This window comes from Monodelphis domestica, chromosome 4 (genome assembly GCF_027887165.1).
Source record: "Monodelphis domestica isolate mMonDom1 chromosome 4, mMonDom1.pri, whole genome shotgun sequence".
Taxonomy (NCBI): Eukaryota; Metazoa; Chordata; class Mammalia; order Didelphimorphia; family Didelphidae; genus Monodelphis; species Monodelphis domestica.
In genome coordinates, this window is record NC_077230.1 from 82,529,823 (window position 1) to 82,547,751 (window position 17,929).

Sequence of the window (17,929 nt, forward strand, 5' to 3'; positions counted from 1 at the left end):
TTGGCCATTTCCTTCTCCAGCTCATTTGACAGATGAGGAAACTGAGGCAAACAGGATGAAGTGACTTGCCCAGGGTCACACAGCTAGTAAGGGTCTGAGGCAAGATCTGAACTCAGAAAGAGGAGTGTTCCTGACTCTATCCACTGTGCCTCCTATCTGCCCCACGCAGTCAGCCTCAGCTAGAGCAAAGCATGCCCCTTTCAGTGTGCTGAAACTTCAGGAGGAACAGAAAAAAAGGCAGAATAATTGTGTCTCGTCTCAGAACGTGGGAGCAGTGTGGAAGAAGGAGAGGAGAAATGTGCTCATGTGGAAGTACTTGGGGTGATTTGTCGGAATCACAGCATTCCATCTGAGTCAAACATTTATTGGTGAAAAGTTCTCTTTTGCTTTCATCCTCATTCAAAACAAGTTCAGGCAGGCACAGGTTCAGCCCATGTAAAATGCAGCCTGCCAATCACGAACCACTATTCCTCGGTGCCTGCGGACTTTAAAGAATCGCTGCAGGCTAGATCAGCCCCACAGGTGCGCGAGCTCCTAGCAGAGCAGGAAAAGGACAAGAGGCTTTCTTGGTAAGTAGACAACCAAACTCACTGTGAAATGCTTGCGTGTATTTTCCAGAGATCAAGAGCCAGGAATAAATAGAAAGGATTCTTCTTGCTTGAATAGTGTCTTAATGATGCTAAATGGGGGGATTAAAAGTTATTGGGGTACATTATTCTGGATGGTTTTGCTTTCTTAAAAAATGCACTTCTGAGGTCACTATCATGATCAGGGTAGATTTCGTGTCTGTCTTCCTCCTGATTGGGGGTCCAGCTCTTTCAAGAGACATTCTAATGTCTAGTGTTCTGCGTGGAGCCAAAGATTTGCTGAAATGAAACATGGCTTCCCTTTTACCTTGACTCTATTTTCTCACTTATGCAGAAAAGAAGAATTTTCATTTTACAAAATGAAATGAATAATTTGGCTCAAATGTTTTCTCTGTAAAAAAAAGTGCTGGTGAGCAAATCAACTTAATCAAATGGGTGTGTAACTTTTTTTTTCTTCAAAATTTAATTTCACTTGATCAAGTAATTGATTCTCTGTGATCCCTATTAGAACTCATGAATATTTTCTGTGCCTTTAGGATAATAAAAAATATATAAAGTCTCTCCATTTTTGATCATTCTTAATGACCTTTTTTAAAATGAAAAGTGATTTTTCTCTTGAATTGAACTACCAAGGGCGAAAGATATTCAGATGCATCACAGATCATAGAATATGACATTCAATTCATGTGGAAGAATGTTTATTTACTAAATGAAATTAAATCTGATATCCAAATTATTTATTGAATGAAATTTTCTGGATCTAAGTGGATGGATTTTCAGGCATTTTTAAGTTGTTGACTTCTAAAAATAAGATGTGTAAGTCGATTCAAATTTTAAAATGCCATCCAACAAATTATTTTTTTCCTGATTACACAAGCAGACTTCTAAGAATTAAACAACTTTAGAAATGAAATAGACCATAAAGGCCATTTCATTAAAAAAAAAAAACAGCAGCTTTCTATTCACTTTGCTCAGCTTCTACTCATGAGTCCTCTTAGCAGATGGCCACTTTTGTGGGTAAATGGGACTCCATCAATCCTCATATAATTCTAGGAGCTCTAGAATATCACTTAGTTCAAGGGTGCCTATGGAGTCCCCATCAACCCCAAGAATACCGTTCTTTATCATAAAATAAATATTAAGCAAGGACACTAGCACAATTCCTGGCGTGCAGTAGGCGCCATATAAATACTAATTATTATTATTATCATTATAAGTGCCAAGTAGGTCAACAATGATCCTAATGGTGATATAGCTATTCCACACTCTTAGATGATTCCCATGCCAAGGACTTTGCTTGGATTTAAGGATCTAACCCCACTGTTTAGAAGAATAACAATCCGAGTGAGTGAATGAATGAATGAATTGGAAGACACACCTCAGTTTAGGGTTTACACCTGACAACTGTACAAACATCTAAATATCACTACTTCTTGGGTGTTAAGCCTGAAAGGAGAAGAATAACACTGTACAAGTTTCTCCCTTTCCCACCCTTTTCTCCTTGGGTTCACCTCCTTAATCTTAGTAGAAACCCAAGGTGTGGTTCGCATATTCTCTGGCACAACAGAACGAGGTGAGGAAAAAGAGAAATGAACCAGAAAAATGATCTCAGTGAGGTGGGCGAGTCTCACATATTTCTTCTACTCCAAAAACCAGCTTATTTAGTGAGTAATTGTTTTTAGACCCTTCAATGCATCTGCAAAAGTCAACACTTTGGGCTTGGATACATTTTTAAGAGATTGAACACAAGAATAGAAAAGGTTGAGAAATGAAACTCTGTGGCTTGATGAGTTCCTTGAGTATTGCCCAGTTGAGTAAACGATACCAGACTGGGAGAGGAAAGGTTTCCAAGGGATGGAAGAAAGACTCTCCTGGCCATGCAGCCTTCTCTCTGTAAAATCTGTTCTGAAGTGAGTTACCTTGTGGAGATCCAAGACAACATTTTCCCAGAGGAAACTGTTTTGGGTCCCATTTCATAATCAATCATTTGTCAATTTTTAATGATCCTGTTCCACTGTTTTTCCTTCTTTCAAGTAGTTTTATAAGTTGAATTAGGTTATAGCTAAACCAGGTTATTTCAGCCTGATTTATAATGTTATTCTGAAATAACTTATAACCACTGTGAAAGACCCGGTCAATTCCTATTTATTAATATATTGTGTTTTTGTATCTGCTTTTTTTCCAAATATACCTCTCCCCACCTTAGAGTCACCCCTTTTGATAAAGAATTTTTTTAAACCCTTCCCTTCGGTCATGGAATCAATACTATGTATTGGGAAGTGTCTGAAGCCAGATTTGAACCTAGGACCTCCCGTCTCTAGGCCTGCTGCCCCCTTGATAAAGAATTAAAAAAGAGAAAAAAGTTCAGCAAAATTAACTTACAGACCAACAAAGTTTAATAGTATATGCAGGGAGCAACTAGGTAGCTCAGTGGATAGAGAACCAGGCCTGGAGATGGGAGGTCCTGGAATTCTGGCCTCAGACACTTCTTAGTGTCTTCCAAGTCCCATTACCTACCCTGTCCCGCTCTTCTGCCTTGGCACCAATACATATAATTGATTCTAAGATGGAAGAGAGAAGTTTTAAAAAATGTTTTTAATTTAAAATGAAAAAAACAAACAGTGTTCTGTGCCAATAATCCCCCCCCCCAAAAAAAAGAAGGGAGGGAGATACACATAGGAGAGGCTCAGTAAATATTTTTAAGTAGAAAAAAAAATTAGGTGATCTGTATCTGCCACATTTCCTGATCTAGTAACCCTGTCAAACAATGAAACAAAATTAGTTTGGTGCCACCTGTTCATGATGAAGCCATAGCGTTTGTGGTCACCACTTCTTTTCTAAATGTTTTATCTCTAATGATACTTACTAGAATTTTACCCAAAAAAATCAAAGTCAACCACACTGGCCCATAGTTTACTGATTTCATTCTCTCTTTTTGAAAATCAGTGCCAAGATGAGAAGGGAAACAACAAATTGGGGGAAACAATTTATTCTGATATAGGTCCAATTTCTGAAATTTATAGAGAACTAAGTCAAATTTATAAGAATAAAAGTCATTCCCCAATTGACAAATGATCAAAGGATATGAACAAGCAATCTTCAGATGAAGAAATCAAAGCCATCAACAATCATATGGAAAAAATGTTCTAAATCAATCTTGATTAGAGAAATGAAAATTAAAACAATGCTGAGGTACCACCTCACATCTATCAGATTAGCCAATATGGCAGTAAAGGAAAGTGGTAAATGTTGGAAGGGATGTGGCAAAATTGAGACACTAATGCATTGTTGGAATTGGAAGTTGAGGAAATGTCTGAACAAATTGTGATACATGTTGGTGATAGAATACTATTGTGCTAAAGAAATGATAAGCAAGATGATTTCAGAAAAATCTAGAAAGATCTTCAGGAACCGATGCAGAAAGAAATAAGCAGAACTGGGAGAACATTTTACATAATAACAGCAATATTGTATAATGATTATCTTTGATAGACTTAGCTATTATCAGCAATGCATTGATCTGGGATAATCTTGAAAGACATGATGGCGAATGCTATCCGCCACAGAGAAAGGACTATTGGAGTCATCTTTCACATTAGTGAATTTATGGTATTATTTTGGGGGTTTAGTTATGTATGAGTTCACTCTTACAACAGTGACCAATATGGAAGTGTATTTTGCATGACAAGAAAAAAAGGGGAAAAAAAAAGAAAATCAGGACTTTTAGCCTTTTCCACTCCTGCAGTAAATTTCCAGTTTCCCATAATCTTGTTTTCTTTCTTTTTCCCTTCCTTCCTTTCTCTCTGTCCCTTCCTTTCTCTCTATCTGTCTCTTTCTCTTTTCTCTTTCACCCTCTTTTTCTTTCTTCCTTTCTCTCTTTCTCCCTTTCTTTCTTTCTCTCTTCCTCTTTTATCTTCCTTCCTTTCTTCCTTCCTACCTTACTTTTTCTTTCTTCCTTCCTTCATTTCTTTCTTTCTTTCTTTCTTCTTTCTTTCTTCCTTCCTTCCTTCCTTCCTTCTTTCCTTCCTTTCTTTCTTTCTTTCTTTCTTTCTTTCTTTCTTTCTTTCTTTCTTTCTTTCTTTCTTTCTTTCTTTCTTTCTTCTTTCTTTCTTCCTTCCTTCCTTCCTTCCTTCCTTTCTTTCTTTCTTTCTTTCTTTCTTTCTTTCTTTCTTTCTTTCTTTCTTTCTTTCTTTCTTTCTTTCTTTCTTTCTTTCTTTCTTTCTTTCTTTCTTTCTTTCTTTCTTTCTTTCTTTCTTTCTTTCTTTCTTTCTTTCTTTCTTTCTTTCTTTCTTTCTTTCTTTCTTCCTTCCTTCCTTCCTTCCTTCCTTCCTTCCTTCCTTCCTTCCTTCCTTCCTTCCTTCCTTCCTTTCTTTCTTTCTTCCTTTCCTTTATTCTTTCCTTCATTCTTTCCTGACTTGCCCTACCTCACCTAGATGCAAATGGAGTGGCCATTTACAAACCTGATCCCAATCCTGAATGGTATGGAAGCTTTGACTAGTTCTGCTTCCATCCTGTCTGTCCCACTGTAGGCAGCCTGATGGCCCTCTGCTCCCAAGAGGTCACTGTATTGTTGCTGGACTTCTGAAGAGAGGCCCTATTTGCATCATCCCTACTGCAGCTCAGAATTCTGGGCTTAAAAACATCTTAGCAACCTCAGTCTTCCAGATAGCAGGAATTATAAAAGTGTGCCACTGCCCGGCTTCCACCATTTTTCAAAGGGCATTGTCATTACCATCATTGCACCTACTAGGCGGAACTCTATACATTACTTAGAAAAATAGAACTTTGGAGATGGAGAGAATTTAAAGGCCATCCCCCTTAGAGCACCCTAACAAATGCTTACCAAGATTTTAGAAAAGCATTGCACAAGATAGCAAAGAGTAGACTAGTTGATAATACCATCAGATGAACTTAGAATTGGTTAGAACTCAGAAAATGGTCAGACTCAAAATGTAGTCAGTCATTAATGGTTCCGTGTCAAGTTAGAAAGTGGTCTCTAGTGGAGTGTCCAGGGATCTGTATTCGACTCGGTGGTATTTAACTTTTTTTTTGCCAATTGATTGGATAAGATACTAGTTGACGTGGTTATCAAATCTGTGGATAACCCAAAGATAGTTAACACACTGGCTGACAGTATGGATTAAAAAAGATATTAATAAGCTAGTAGCATTGTTCTGCACCTAGTAAAATGAAATTGAAACAGAGAAGCATGGGATGGAACTGAAACCAAAAGGAAGAAGCAAAATGGGGAAAATAATACATACGATGAGCAAAATAATGCAAAAGGGAAGAGCAACAACCATGACAATTAAACCTGATAAAATTGTAATGACTAAGTCTGATCTCCATTGTGTGAAGTTTCTTAGTGATAGTAAGTTAATGGATTAAAAAGTTATGAAGGTATTATTCTATGTGATTAAGGATAGTCTCCTATTAGCCCGAACTGAGCACAGTATTTCCCTTCCCTGCTCCTACCCCGATCCCGTAGTCAACATGCAGTTCTACTGGGAATGACATGTGTCATTGATCAAGAGCTATTTCCATATTATTAATATAAAATGTTCCCAGCCCTAGAGATGGGAGGTCCTAGGTTCAAATCTGGCCTCAGACACTTCCCAGTTGTGTGACCCTGGGCAAGTCACTTGACCCCCATTGCCTAGCCCTTACCACTCTTCTGCCTTGGAGCCAATACACAGTATTGACTCCAAGACGGAAGGTAAGGGTTTAAAAAAAAAAATATATATATATATATAAAATGTTCATTTTTAGGAACACCATCACTGAGGCAGCAAGGTAACTTAGTAAATAGAGAATCAGGCCCAAGAGATGGGAGGTCCTGGGTTCAAATCTAGCCAAAATAATTCCTAATTGGGTGATATAAAAATTAAAATTAATATACAATATTTTCAAATATTATATTTTATAAGATTTATTAATAATCACTAAAAGTAACAAAATAAAAAAAGAACAACAAAAAAACCCACGTACCCATGGCTAATCTACCTGTTTAAACTGCCTGCTCCACCAATTTCCCGACTCAGGAAGAAAAGAGAGCTAGCCACGGAAGACCACCCTATTTATCTCCTGTCTACATCGGCATGTAATGACAGGAAGTCAGTGGGCTCCTGGGATATATAGTTCAAAGGCACAAGATTTCCAATTACACAGTGACTGGACAAGTTGTTTAAAAAAAATCATCATCATAGTTGATATGAGAGTACCTGTCTTCCTCTGGTGGCATTAACCAACTCTTCTTATTTCTGCTATCTCAAATATAGTTTGCTTGTCCGTATTTATTTGCTTGTTGTTTCTTCCATTCCGCTGTGAATTTCTTGAGGGCAAGAACTGTCTTCTGCCTCTTTTTGTATCCCCAGAGCTTACTTGGCATATAGTAAACATTTAGAATAAGTGTTTATTGACTGACAGAGACCCTGCTATTGGGTATCATTACCTCATCCACTCCTAGCAGCAGGCCAATCCTTCCATCCCCTTTTAAAAACAGATTAAAAGCAGAACTGGGAGAGCACTGTACATAGTAACAGCAAAACTGGACGATGATTAGCTGTGAAAACCAGGCTACCCTCAGCAATGGGACAATCCTGAAAGATTTATGCTCGGGAAACGCTATTAACCTCCAGAGAAAGAACTGTAGAAGTCATCTTCCACATCTGTGTGTCTTTGGTTTTATTTGGGGGTTTGGGTTTGTATGGGTGTGCTCTTACAGCAATGACCAACATGGAAGTGTGTTTTGCATGACAATAAAAAGAAAATTTAAAAAAAGATTCAAAAACTAGATCCCAAGGAGGCGAAAGGACTTCTGCAAATCACAGTAAATAGCAGAAATAACTTGAAACCTTCCAAATCCAATGCAAATAAATTCATTTGCCACAAAAATAAAAAGGGACTGATAAGGTTACCTTTTCCTGGAGATATTTGCATTTTAAGAGAAGCAAGTGGAAAAGAAATGAATTCTTCTCATAGTTTAACTATCTGTGATTTGGGTGAATAAAGGTAAAGGGTAAGAATCCTCCCAATAAACTTCTTGGAGAAAGAATAGGGCCACTTTTAGTTGTAGTAAGGGTGGTCAGGAGAGCTCCTTGATTTTCTAGATTAGAGCACTTTGCAGGGACCTAGACCTACTGTTCTGGCTTCTTGCTAAAAGCACATGAGCTCAGTGGATTGAGAGTCAGGCCTAGAGACAGGAGGTCCTAGGTTCAAATCTGGCCTCAGACATTTCCTAGCTGTGTGACCCTGAGTAAGTCCCTTAATTCCCATTGCCTAGCCCTTACTGCTCTTCTGCCCTAAAACCAATTCACAATATTGATTCCAAGATGGAAGGCAAGGTTTTTAAAAAAAAAAAAAAGAAATAAACAAAAATTAATTAATTAAATTGAGGGAAAAAAAGTACATAAGCTTTGATGGGATGACCCTGAGGACTCCTGATTAGGCTGTAGTGACCAGGGCCACATCAGAGATGCTTAGGCAATGACCAATATGGAAGTATGTTTTGCATGATAATACATGTATAATCTAGATCAAAATTGCTTACGGCCTCCAAGTTTGGGGAAGGAAGGAAGGATTGAAGGGAGGAAGGAAGGAAGGAAGGAAGGAAGAAGGAAGGAAGGAAGGAAGGAAGGAAGGAAGGAAGGAAGGAAGGAAGGAAGGAAGGAAGGAAGGAAGGAAGGAAGGAAGGAAGAAAGGAAAGAAGGAAGGAAGGAAGGAAGAAAGGAAAGAAGGAAGGAAGGAAGGAAGGAAGGAAGGAAGGAAGGAAGGAAAGAAGGAAGGAAGGAAGGAAGGAAGAAGGAAGGAAGGAAGGAAGGAAGGAAGGAAGAGGAAGGAAGGAAGGAAGGAGGGAAGAGGAAAGAAGGAAGAAGGAAGAAGGAAGGAAGGAAGCAGAAGAAGGAAGGAAGGAAGGAAGGAAGGAAGGAAGGAAGGAAGGAAGGAAGGAAGGAAGGAAGGAAGGAAGGAAGGAAGAAAGGGAGGAAGGAAGAAAGGGAGGAAGGAAGGGAGGAAGGAAGGGAGGGAGGGAGGGAGAAAGGGAGGGAGGAAGGAAGGAAGGGAGGGAGGGAGGAAGGAAGGAAGGAAGGAAGGAAGGAAGGAAGAAGGAAGGAAGGAAGGAAGGAAGGGAGGAAGGAAGGGAGGAAGGAAGGGAGGAAGGAAGGGAGGAAGGAAGGGAGGGAGGAAGGGAGACAATTTGGATCTTGTAATTTTGGAAGATTAAAAAGCAGGGGGTCTGTCCTCACTTTTTATGTTAAGGGAAAGAACTGAGGCCACCACAGACAACATACTAGCCTGTGATTTAGGTCTGAGTACTAGTTTCAGCTCTGGCGCTGATCCCTTCTGTGCATGAGGCCAAATCAGTGAACTGGATCTAAGTTTCCTCGTCTATAAAATGAAGGGATTCACCCACTGGGGTTCAGTGGCTAGAGGGTTGGACCTAGCGTCCAAAAGAGCTGAATTCAGATCCTGCCTCAGACACACAGAGCTGGGGGAGACTGTGGGCAAACCGTTGAATCCCTCTTTTCTCTGGAAATGGAGCCCATGAAAGCAGCTGCTTCATTGGGGCGTCCTGAAGAGAGAAGAGAGAATAAGATGCGTAAAATAAGACATGTAAAACATTTTGCAAGTCCTCAAATGTTTTGTAAACCTTTAAATACTACCTAAATGGCAACTATTATTATTATTATTATCGTACCACTTCTGAGGTCTCTGCTAACTCTCACATTCTAAAATTCAGGACTTGGAGCCCAAAGAGACTGCAGAGAGCACTGGCTCTAATTAGCTACGGCTGGGTGGTGGCGTGGCCTTTGGGGATGGAATTGGAAGGCCTACACTCAACTCTGGCCTTATTAGGCACTGTGATCCTGGGCAAGACGCTAGAATGCCTGTCTGCCTCAGTTTCCTCAATTGTAAAATGAGGATCATAATAGCACCTACTTGGCAAGGTTGTTATGAGTATCAAAGGAAATAAGATATGTAAAGGGCTTATTTAGCACAGTGTCTGCTACTTAATAAATGCTTATTCTTAACAATTTCCTTATTTTATAGAGACCCACAGATTTATACTAGCAAGTAACAGAGCTGGGCTTGAAACCCAGGGTTTTTGTTGTTCAGTCATTTCAGTCATGTCCAACTCTTTGCAGACCCATCTGGGGTTTTCTTGGCAAAGATACTAGAATTTTTTGCCATTTCCTTCTCTAGCTCATTTTACACATGAGGAAACGGAGGCAAATGAGTTTCAGTGACTTGCCCAGGGTCACACAGCTAGTAAGTATCTGAGGCCATATTTGAACAAGGTTCTTCCTGACTCCAAGCCCAACACTCTAACTGCCTCTCAGATCCAGGGTACCCACCTCCAAAACCTAACTGCTTTTAAGCCAACATTATGAAATGCCTAAGAGTAAGTCTGGTCCATTCTAGGATAGAGAATGTCTCTGGAGGTTCTGTTTAATCATGTGTCTCACTAAAACAAATATGAAACATCAGGGGCAACTGGGTGTCTCAGTGGATGGAGAGCCAGGCCTAGAGATGGTTAAGTCCTGGGTTCAAATCTGACCTAACTCTGTGACCCTGGGCAAGTCACTTAACCCCCATTGCCTAGCCCTTACTGCTCTTCTCCTTGGAACCAATACACAGTATTCATTCTAAGACAGAAGGTAAGTTGTTTTTTTTTTAATATATGAAACAAAAAGATCTTTTTTAAAATTTCTAATTCTTTTAAAGGATAGTCTTGTTTCTATGATGCTGTTCTTCTAAAATTAGTTTGTTAAAATGTGCAGTAACCAGTTATTCAACAAATACTGGTTGAAAGCCTACTAGCTTTAAGCGACTATGAGATACAAAAACTGTGTATATAGTATTAGAGGAGAGATTAGATTTCACTCTGTATCCCTTTTCCAGTTCACTCATTTTTGAAAAGTTAAATAAAACAGGTGTCAGCATAAATCCCGGTAGAACAACTCTTTACATAAGAAGTATTCATTTGTCCCTACCCTTATTACTCTTATTTCTTGCCCATAATCTTCCCTAAGGACAAAATAATCCCCTTTAAGCTCCCAAGCACTCAGTTAAAAAAATGACCTTAGACGAACTTTATCTGCACTACTTTTTAAGACTCATCTGTTAAGAGCCTTCTGTGTGCCAGGTACCGTGCTAATTGCTAGGGAGGAATTGGGGTTTTGACTATTCTCAGGTTCTGTGCAAAATGCTAGGGATAGAACTCTTTATTTAAGATAAAAAATAGTCTCTGCTCTCAAAGAGCCCATAGTTTGATGTGGAAGATAACATGAAAACAACTCTGGATATATCAGAAATAATCAACACTCTGAATAAATTGATACTTATCCTTATCCAAGAATCCCTTCATCAAATCCTAATGAATCCAAATCTGGCCTCAGACACTTCCTAGCTGTGTGACCCTGGGCAAGTCACTTAACCCTGATTGCCTAATCCTTACCAGTCTTCTGTCTTAGAGTTGTTACTAGGACAGAAAGCAAGGTGTTTTTTTGTTTTTTTTTTAATATATATCCAGTGGGAAGGGTGAGGGAAGGGGAGGGAGGGAAATAATATAATTCTTGTAACCAAGGAATAATGTTCTAAATGGGCTAAATAAATTAATTTAAATTTAAAAAATAATTAATAAATATACATTCCAAGAGTTTGCTTAGTAGCCAAGTGAAACTTTCTGATCTGGACAAAGACTCCAGGACCCTTCCAGGAATAGTCATATCATGAATGGCTGTTATGCATTGTGGCCAGTTACCAATTAGACTGAACTCTTGCTGATGACATCTGGACCCAGAGATTGATGTGTGGCTCCTCGATTTTATTTTTCCCTGACCTGTGATTTCAGTGGCTGAGGGAACAAGGGAACTCCCAGAAGTTCCTATGGAGAAACTTTGTCTTCAATGAAGATTAGCAACTTCTCTACCACTTGGAGTCCTTGAGAATTCTCTGGGGGCCCCCAAAAGTGAAGAGGCACACAAGTAGGATGTGATAAAGATGGGATTCCCCCCACATCATCCTGACTCCAAGGCAGTTCTCTATTCACTATGCCAAATTGATTCTCATTGGTTTGATGAACTCTGATTTGCCATTTTAAAAATCTTTATGACTTTACAATCTTTTGCTTCAAAAGACGCTTTAGGGAGTCTTCCTTAAGTTCTTCCCCAGGAAACACCTAGACATTTCATTTAGATAACTTTATCTCCTTTTCAATCCTCAAGCATTTATTAAGCATCAATTATTATGCACTAGGCAGCCAGGTGATGCAGTGGATAGAGTGACAGATCTCGAGTTCAAATCTGGTATCAGGCATTTACTAGCAGTAAGTTCCTGTGCAAATCACTTCATGCTATTTGCCTCAGTTTCCTCATCTGTAAAATGAGCTGAAGAAGGAATGGCAAACCACTCCAGTATCTTTGCCAAGAAACCCAAGTGGGGTCCTGAAGAATTAGAAAAGTGGGGGAGGGAAAGAATATGATTCTTGTAACCAAGGAATAATGTTCTAAATTGACTAAAATAATAAAAATTAAAATAAAAAAGAATTAGATAAAAATGAAATGATTAAACTGACTGAACAACAAAACGTGAAAGGTAGAGTACTAGGGGAGAAAAAGATGCGCGTAGATAAATGAATGCAAGATGTATGGTCCTTGGATGCTCTGGCCCGGCTCCTTTCTTCAAGGCATCGTCTTACAGGAAAGGCTAGTCTCAGGATGCATTTGCCAGGCTAACCCCTTCGGAGGAAAGGAAGCAGAAATGGACGGCGGTGGTCCTTCCACTTTTTGCTACTTCTCAAAGAATAAGCGTTCCCTGGAGCGAAGGCTGCAGCGCCGCTCACGCCTTCCAAACCTGGAGCTGAGATCTGGAAGCTGGCAGGCGTGAACTCTGTCCTGCACTGAAATGCAGGGCAGTCCGTTTTAGGAATGTTGCTGGAATGCTACCGAGTGGGTCCTCCCACAGAACTGTGCTGCTTTGTACCTGTCTCTGCCCCGCCCGTCCTAGACCTACTGGAGCGGTATGCGGAGAAAGTTGGGGGTTTTTTTTTCATCCTCATGAGAGACGGGATCAGAAATGTAGGAAAATGGCAACTAACGATGTCTTCTTCACCCCACATCCCTCAACCTGCGAAGGAACTGGGAGATCACAGGGCCAGAGCCAGAATTGTTCAGTCCTGTCCTGGAGGTCTACGAGAAGCTATGAAACATGTCAGATCCTCTGCCCTTAAAAACGCTATAGGTTATTGGGCAGGAAACTGCCTTTGCCAATGGAGACAGGTCCCTCCTCCACAGTGTACTGTCCCAGAAAGTAGCTTGGAGGTCTAAGAGATTAAATTATTTACTCAGGGGGAGCCTGGCAGTATCTGTCACAGGTGGGACTTGAACCCCATCTTCCTGACTCATGCTGTCTTCACTGTTCCATTTGAGTTTTTTAATTGTGTATAGTTAGAAATTCTTGAACCCTAAAACTACATTACCCAAAGTTCCTTTCTGTATTACCTAGAGTCCTTTTCCCTTTTCCTGCGAGTTTTTAGCGAGATGGTATTTAAGTGGGCTGTAACTCCTCCCACGGGCCCTTTGACTGGCAACCACTGAGTTCAGGCATTTCTTTTGCTCTAGTTATTATTAATAAAACTTTATAAATATAATAGTTATTGATTATTAATTAAAAAACCACAATTGTCACAAAAAGGAATTCAGTATAATAGATAGACCGCCAAACTTAAAATTAGGGTGATATGGGTCTAAAACCTTGATTCATGAATTTTTCATCCTATTTGGGTGCTCTTGGCCAAATTGGTTAACATCTCTGGCACCAATTCTTCCTCTGTAGAATGAAAGAGATGAATTAGACAGTCCCTTCCAGCTCTGCGAACCCACCTGTGACATTTACTACTTATATGACAGGGAATAACACTTGATCTGAGTCTCAATTCTCCTGTCTATACATGGGAATAATAATACCTGTGATGCCTATTTCAAGAAGTTGTGATGAAGTTTAAATGAGAAAAAATATAAAGCATTTTGTACATTTTAAAGCTTATTTAGATATTGGCTATCATGATTATTATCATTATTGACTCAATAAGTAGAGGACGAGTAAAGAATATATTGGTGTCTCCTTGCTTTCATTAAGTGTTTCAGTCTAGTTTTATCTGAAGAGTTCAATGTGATCTAATCTCATTGCCACAAGAGTGAGCATCTAAGAGAATTCTTTACTTTTTTCTGATATCTTTTAAATTAAAAAAAATAATTTAATCTTTTAAACTTATTATATTGAAACTAGTGCTTTGTGTTTTTCAAGAAAATTGCAGTGAATTAAGTGGTTTCTAAATCACTGAATGGTCATCAAAGCAGGAGTTTTCAGTGGTAGCAGAACCATCTTGGTAAATGGGGTAAACCAGGTTGAGGGTAAGGACAATCCACAGGTTGCAAACTGTCATTGGTTGGGGAGTATTTACCCCAAGCATGTGAAGACCTTCAGTTAAAGGAATGGGCAGATGATAATAATTTGCTCCAACAGCCAAAAGGATGAAGGTCGTTGAGGCAGTCACTGTAGAGTGCTTAGAGATTGGTCAAACATTGAACACATCAAGGTCTTCCACTGAATTCCACTTCCACTGAATTTATCCATCACCATTCCTGGGACATTTATCTTATCACCAGATTTAGAGAACTCTGGAAGAGAGAGTGAGGCTGATGAATTTGTGCATCTCTTCTTCACTTAAATCCAATTTACTCAGGAGTCAAGACATCATTCCATGAAATACTGGTTCTCTTTGAAAAGGAAGGAAGAACAGCAATAAATCATTCAGTCACTTTTAAAGCAGACATTTTCAATGGCAAAGAAGCCAAAAGGAGATTAGGGAATGCATGGTAAAGAAAGAGAGAACCTGGCTGCTAAACTCAGAAGGATCTATGATTTCATCAATGGGGATGTGCCCTCCAATGGGGCAGATTTCATGCCTGCCCATCCTCGATGACACTTGTCTAGTTTCTCTACATCTTCTTAGCTTTTTCCTCCATCGACCCACTTTTTTCTTTTATTGCTCATTATTTGCCATTTGCACTTCTACTGTAAGTTGTTTTGTCCCGCTCCGATTATAAACTCTTTGAAAGCGGGATCTGCCTCCTCTGTGTTCTGAAGCCCAAAATCTACCCATGATGACAATTTAATACCTTGTAGGTACTAATTAGTCATGATGGATTTTGTTCCCTCCAAGTGAAATCTGACCTTTACTCCCTACTATATTAACTCCTCCCTCTCATGGTCTACTTCCCAGAGTGTCTGGCTTAGATGGTAATCCTCCTGGTCAGAAGGAATGTCTCATAAATGCTGATAATGAACTTAACAATGTGACAGGTCCTGCTAGACGAGTCAGGTACTCCCTGGGTAAGAGATGAACTCTTTCAGATCCTGAGTCCTTTTCAGCACAGTGTGATATAATATTAATGTTATTGCAAAACACCTTTAAAGGACCCAACAGACATATCCCCCTCCTTTCTTTGCCAGAGTGAAAAATTATGCCTAAACTATTACAAAACCTATCAAATTTTCCTGAAAATTTTTCACCTTTTTTTATTCTTTGTTCCAAATGATGGCTTTCCAGAAAGGGGAATAGGGAAGTATAGATTAGAAAATGAAGGGGATATATAAAAAAGATATGATGAAAAATGTTAATACCTCTTATAGTCTGAAATAATTAGTGTATTTCACACAAAGGAGTCACTTAACAGATCCCCAGAAACTGCTCTATAAAGAGACTTCAGAAAAGTAGGAATCACTCTGTTGTTGTTCTACAGTGGGTTTTTTTTTTTTCAATCTTGTCCTACTCTCAGTAACCCCCATCGAGGTTTCCTGGGCAAGAACACTGGAGTGGTTTACCATTTCATTCTCCAGTTCATTTTTACAGAGGAGGAAACTGAGGTAAAAAGGGTTAAGTGATTTGCCCGTATTTTCAGTCACATCTAACACTTCATGACCTCATTTGGAATTTTCTTGGCAAAGATACTGGAGTGGCTCTCCATATCTTGCTCTGGCTCATTTTTTTTCAGTTGAGGAAACTGAGGCAAACAGGATTAAGTGACTTGCTCAGGATCACACAGCTAGTAAGTGCCTGGTGCCAGATTTGATCTCAGGTAAATCAATCTTCCTAATTTCAGGCCCAGCAATCACTTAGAGATATTTAAAGACTAGAAACTACTGTAGAACATTTTGCAAATTATTCGATTAGATGGCAATAATGATTCTGAAGTCTGAACAAAGTCAAATGGGCCAGGCTTCTACTAAACCCTTACAGAACCATCAACTTCATCCAGATTGCCTTAGTTGCCAAATTGTTATAACTGTTATATTTTTATGCTACTTTCCAGCTTCACAAAGCACTTTACATACAATGTAGACCATTTAATTTGATCCTCACAGTACCTTAAAGGAGATACTTTACTTATCCCCACTTTATAGACAGAATAACTAAGGGTCAGACTTGCCCTTGGTAATATATCTCATAAATGGCAGGGGCAGGGGGCAGCTCACTGTGGATTGGAGAGCCAGGTCTAGAGATGGTGTGGTCTTGGTTTCCAATCTGGCCTCAGACACTTCCCAGCTGTGTGACCCTGGACAAGTCACTTGACCCCTATTGCCTAGCCCTTACCACTCTTCTGCCTTGGAGCCAATACACAGTATTGATTCTAAGATAATAAATGCGAGAGGCAGGATTTGAACCCAGGTCTCACCTTATTTCAAGTTCAGCATTCTATTGGATTGACCTCCCTTTTTCCTTGTGCCTCTGTTTATTATGTTCCTTCCACCTGAAAATGCCCTCCCCCATCCCATTTCCACCTGTCAAAATCTTATGCATCTCTCATATTCAAGTATTTAGAATCATAGGTTGAGAGCTGGAGGGAAACTAAGAAAACCATCTAGTGTGAGTCCATTATACCGATGAAGGAAACAGACTCCAGAGTACTTTGCACATAACTGAATCAGCAAACAATTGTTAGATATCTGAATAAATGAGTGTTGTCACAGAAGAATGCTGGAAAATACAGATGGTTTTTCTCTTGATGTTTTTGTGGATAAACATTTTCTTAAACCTGTGTTACCACTTTCCTGGGGGAGGATCTACTAGGCAAGAATCAGAGCAGGCATCTCAAGCTCCAGAAAGATAAATGACAAGGGCACCCAGTTAATAAGAGACAGTCTTGGAATTCGAACCCAGATCCTCTGACTACAAATCTAGAATGCTTTTCCACCATATAGCCTTTCACAATCTCTTAGGATAAGTTATATCTTTTTCTGTACAGTTCCCTCAATTTTATGTTAATTCTTATTAGTTCCAGTTCGAGGGTGATCTTTTCTGAGCTTGTCCTCGAATTCAAGGGATTTTATCTTTTTGGATCAGATAAGCTACCTGTGCACTGAACCAAGAGGCATAGACCAAAATCCTATTTTTCTTTTATAATGAGTATTTAAGTTGAACTTGAGCTATCCATATTGAAATTCAGCCAGTGCAAGGGCATCCTTTGCCAAATGATTCCAAGAATGGAAATTATAGTCTTTTGTACTTTATAATAATAGCTAATAATTTACTAACATAATGTATGGAATTTAAACACATAAATATAAACCTATAAAATGTTAATTCTATATTAAGATGATTTATTATTAACTTATATAATACTTTAAAATTTACAAAGCTCTTTACAAATATTTTATTTTATCCTCACTAGAATCCTGAGAGATAGATGCCATCATTCTTCTCATTTTACAAATTAAGAAACTGAGGTTGGCAGTGGTTAAATGACTTGCTGAGGTCATGTAGCTAATAAATGTTTGAGCCCAAATTTGAACTCAAGTCTTCCTAACTCTAGGTCCAGCAATCAATCCACTGTGGCACATAAACAAATAAGCACTGAGAGAATGTTGTGATTTTTGAAGCAATCATAGTTAAATCTGTCAACTGCTATAATCATTTTTCTTTTCCTCAACAGAGTATTCAACTCGTAGGACATACTAAGAATGGCCAAGGGTGACTCCACTGTGCGCTGCTTCCAAGGTCTTCTGATTTTTGGAAATGTGATTATTGGAGTAAGTAATAAATTCAGGAATGGAAAAGCTTTTGAGTGAACAAGATCTTATTGTTAGGACAGGAAGGAAAGTCATCAATTAGGGAAAAAAATCTTTACATCGAATATCTCCGAGACAGATTTGATACGCAAGATATATAAGGAATTAATACTAATATGTAAGACTAAGAGCTATTCCCCAATGGATAATTAATCAAAATACATTTGGAAATAACTATACAAACTGTGGCACATAAATGTAATGGATTATTA

At 39.0% G+C, this 17,929-nt stretch overlaps 1 protein-coding gene across 1 annotated transcript in view; it reads left to right on the forward strand.

Moving 5' to 3' along the window:
• The first annotated feature begins 211 nt into the window (after positions 1-211).
• The window catches only part of UPK1B (uroplakin 1B), a 37,006-nt gene continuing 19,288 nt past the window's right edge, over positions 212-17,929 (forward strand). The window contains exons 1-2 of the mRNA XM_001363019.5: positions 212-569; positions 17,582-17,678. Coding sequence (XP_001363056.1) covers positions 17,610-17,678 — 69 coding nt within the window. The 5' untranslated portion in view covers positions 212-569; positions 17,582-17,609. The remainder of the gene's footprint in view (positions 570-17,581; positions 17,679-17,929) is intronic.